The following is a 3,682-nucleotide window of genomic DNA, read 5'->3' as shown; positions in this document are numbered from 1 at the left end:
ACTCGCACGGGTTGAAAGGAGCGGCGAAGGCACTCGAACGGAGCGCACTGGGCTTGACAGCTCACTCTCGAACTTACCTCGAGCTCGCCAAGCCATCCTCAAGTCCCTGTAAGGCTGCGCCTTGCACACCGGTGTCCAGTAGTATTTCCCTTGCTGCAACAAGCAGCATTGTAACAGGGTCGAGGCGTCATGGATTCCTCTGCTGACAAGTCCACTGACAGCGCCTCGTCTTAGGGATTACATGCAAAGGAGGCTTTCATTATTCGCTAACTTCGTTGGCTCAACGCTGTGTTGATTTAACCGAAGAAGTTCACGCACCATAAAGAAATTTCATAAAAGGTACCAAAACGGGCGCCTTAAAAATTTGCGCACCCTTAATGTAATTGTTATATTTTAAGAGTTGCAAAACTTACACGCGGATTTTTAAATTCTTTACAAATTACCGATACGCACAGTACATACACTTTTAAGTACAATTAATGCTGGCTGTTGGATTTAAAGGCCTCATTTCAGAAAACGCGCCACGCATCAAACACTGCATCGCGGACGTTTCCGGGCGGGTTTCCTCCCCGATGACAAATACACCGACGCCCCTGCGACAGGCGATCTCTGCGCAGGACCGCTTCACGGAAGCAGACGCCCCTAGCATGACCGACGGTACTTATTTAAAATTATTTGTGCGGTAAACTGAGCTATTCTGACATGCATTTTTGCAAGATGAAATTCCCGCCCAATTCGAGCTCATTTCATCTCCCGGAGGCGACGATCAAGATGATGACAGCAAACGGGACTTCGTATCGGACCCCCGGTTCGTCTTCCGTAGATGACGATGGAGACGACGACTTCGAGCCTCCCAGGGATTCAAGCAACTCGAGCGATACGCTACAGGACCTTTTGAACGAGATTGGTGAGCGTTTATTGTTTTGAATTGCATAGTTTCCTATAAACGCTGACACATTGCTTTAAACGATGGTATGGACAGACGATAGAGGTAGCGCACGGAAAAGAAGGGGTTGGTGCTCGAATTCGTATTGATAAGACCACGGCACGATTACTGACTGATTGGTGCTTACAAATTTGATGCAGCTCTCAAGGCAGACCAAAAGACTCGAGAAGGAAGAAAAAGAGGATCCCGTCGCGCGAGAAAATCTGATAAGCGTAGGCGCCGCGAGTCCGGCATGGAGAGTTATGGCACTGATGACGGGAGCGTGGCGGATACTGATTCGTTGCCGCCAACAGACGAGGAACGTGAAGACGCGGATGTCGAAAACGTGCGGCTGGACCTCCAAGACCGGAATACTGATCGCACGCCTCGGGTCCGACGCACGGAATCATATCCAGAGCGCGTTGCCTTGGAAAGATCTCGCGTGAGTGTGGGGAATAAGACCCCACCAATGCAGAGGCTTGTTGATTCGTCGTGGACGGAGCTAAGTGACGAGCTGGAGAAGTATAGCTGTGATAACTATCGGTTATTTAGAGCCCGAGACACTCGGACCGTGAAAAAACACAACTCGTACGTCTTGTTGCTCCAGTTTTATGAAGCATATACTAACATATTTGCTGCATTATCTTTTAGCATGAGTGATCTTCAAATACCTGTAACGTTGGACTACAGCTACAAAGTGTTTCGATGCACCCACGGATGCCCGCAGAAGTTCCGCGGTACAGGCCAACGAGTACTCCAAGTCGCTATACTGGATGCAAGGCCCTGTTCAGCGCTGCATCGCGGAATATCGCAGAAGCAGGGCAAGCTGAAAAGTGGCGAATCGTTCTACGCAACTGGGTAAGATTAACATGTCTGTATTGCAGCTTATCCATTGTCGGTGCATGATCGAGTAGATAACGATATTTTTTTGTGTAGACATGGACGCACAATCATCGCACGAATGCATCTATCTATGCCAGCTATTTCGGGGCTGGATCAATACCAGTACATAGTCTGGTGTACGATCAAGTCGGAGTCCTTGCTGATGCCAGCACTGGATCACATCACATTCAGCATTTTTTGTCAGGGGCTTTGGAGAGGCACGTAACGCCCCAGCAAACACGCAACATAGTGCCAAAGGTTCTGAAGAGCACGGCTGCGGATAAGAAGCTGTCTAGTGTGCTGGAAACACTGGCGAGCTTCGGTGATCACGATGTGCTCTTTCTTCGAGATCAAAATGACATTACGAGCGGAGCAGTGATACAGACAGCTGTGCAAAAGCTAGCTTTCGAGCAGTGGGGCGAGACGTTCTGTATGGATTGAACGTATGGAACGAACAACTTGGGTTTTCATCTTGGTATGTACTTATTTATTGCTGCGCCCTTATCTAAGGTGGTGCAACCTTATCTCTAGTAATACAGTATTTGTAAAGCTATGACCTGCCGTTTGGTTTGTAGGAAGCCTTCTCGTCACTAGTGTAACAGGTCGTGGTGTACCAGTTCTGAATTTTATTGCACTCGATGAAAAGATGAAGACGATGGAGATGATCTTGGAGTATTTCAAGCAAAAGAACTCGCAGTGGTCCGCGGTCGAGACTTTTGTGATTGACAAGGACTTTAAGGAGTGGAGAGTTCTGGAGAAATGCTTTCCTGAAGCAACAGTGCTATTGTGTCAGTTCCACACTATGGCAAACTGGAAAAGGTCGTAAAGCGCGCCAAGTATGACCTCAATGGATCTTAGAGGGACGAGGTCGAAGTCTCAATGAAGCAGATGATGTACAGCACGACCACAGAGGCTTTCAATCGATCAGGAGACGGGTTTAAGAAATTTGTAAGGGCGAGTGTCCTGACATCTGCCAGAAGTCCTGCCCAAAGATTTTCAAGTATTTCGAAGATAATTGGGAGTGATATAGTGAGATGTGGTTCAACCACGGGCGTGCAAACTACTTTACGGCTGGAAATACGACCACAAACAGAATCGAGAGCAACTGGAATCAATTGAAACGACTTCTTGGCAGAAAGACAAGAATTGATCGGACAATTGCCCGTTTATTACAGAACCAGGTTAATGTCGTGTACCATTTGCTGACATCTCTTCGCAAGTTCTCAAGCCAGATCCGGAGAGTTGGATCCGTTCTGTCTTTTTTGCATCTTGTTGCAGCCCACTTATCGAACGACAGTCTCGCGAACGTTTCGGCACAGTGGGATGTGTTCATGGTGAACAAGGGAGAAGCTTAATGTGTGCAGGTCTGTCCAACGCAAGCGGATTGGAAGGTGCAGCTACCTGAACAAGAAGCAAAGGTAGACGACCTCACGTGGTCGTGCAACTGTCGGTTCTACAAGAGTCTCGCTGCTGTGCCAACAATTTATGAGGTCGCTCGCAAAGCTCACGGATTCAAAACAATTACAAGCGGGTTAATTGGCATTGCGTGGGCTTTTGTTAAAAAACAAAAAGCAGACGAAATGTACGATTCTCTTGAAAAGGGTTTGGAGCCCCTTCGGCGAGTAATTAATTTGGTGAAAGCAAGACAAGCTCCTGTTATGGCGCCCCAAAGGGCTGCAGCACTATTAGTGCCCGGTTCTTCTCTAATAGGTAAACACTCTGTGGAATACGTGCGCCTACGGAGAGATGAACAAGCGGATATGATTGTATTATCGGATGCTGAGAAATACGCACGAGCTCAAGCTCCTTTTCAACCGCTTATTGATAAACTCAGTAAGCTATCTACCGTCGACGTTTACGAAGAAATAAACAAAT

At 47.6% G+C, this 3,682-nt stretch overlaps 1 protein-coding gene across 1 annotated transcript; it reads left to right on the top strand.

Annotated features, from left to right (window-relative positions):
- Positions 1 to 572: 572 nt before the first annotated feature.
- PITG_20420 (uncharacterized protein) lies at positions 573 to 2,091 on the top strand (the record flags this gene model as incomplete). Its single annotated transcript, XM_002895602.1, has 5 exons — positions 573 to 657; positions 782 to 907; positions 1,087 to 1,513; positions 1,577 to 1,783; positions 2,013 to 2,091. 5 exons carry the CDS (start codon positions 573 to 575, stop codon positions 2,089 to 2,091), a joined length of 924 nt encoding a protein of 307 aa, XP_002895648.1.
- Between the last annotated feature and the right edge of the window lie 1,591 nt (positions 2,092 to 3,682).

This window comes from Phytophthora infestans, genomic scaffold, assembly GCF_000142945.1.
Source record: "Phytophthora infestans T30-4 supercont1.150 genomic scaffold, whole genome shotgun sequence".
In the NCBI taxonomy this organism is placed as follows: Eukaryota; Oomycota; class Peronosporomycetes; order Peronosporales; family Peronosporaceae; genus Phytophthora; species Phytophthora infestans.
This window is presented reverse-complemented; position numbering and strand designations above follow the sequence as displayed.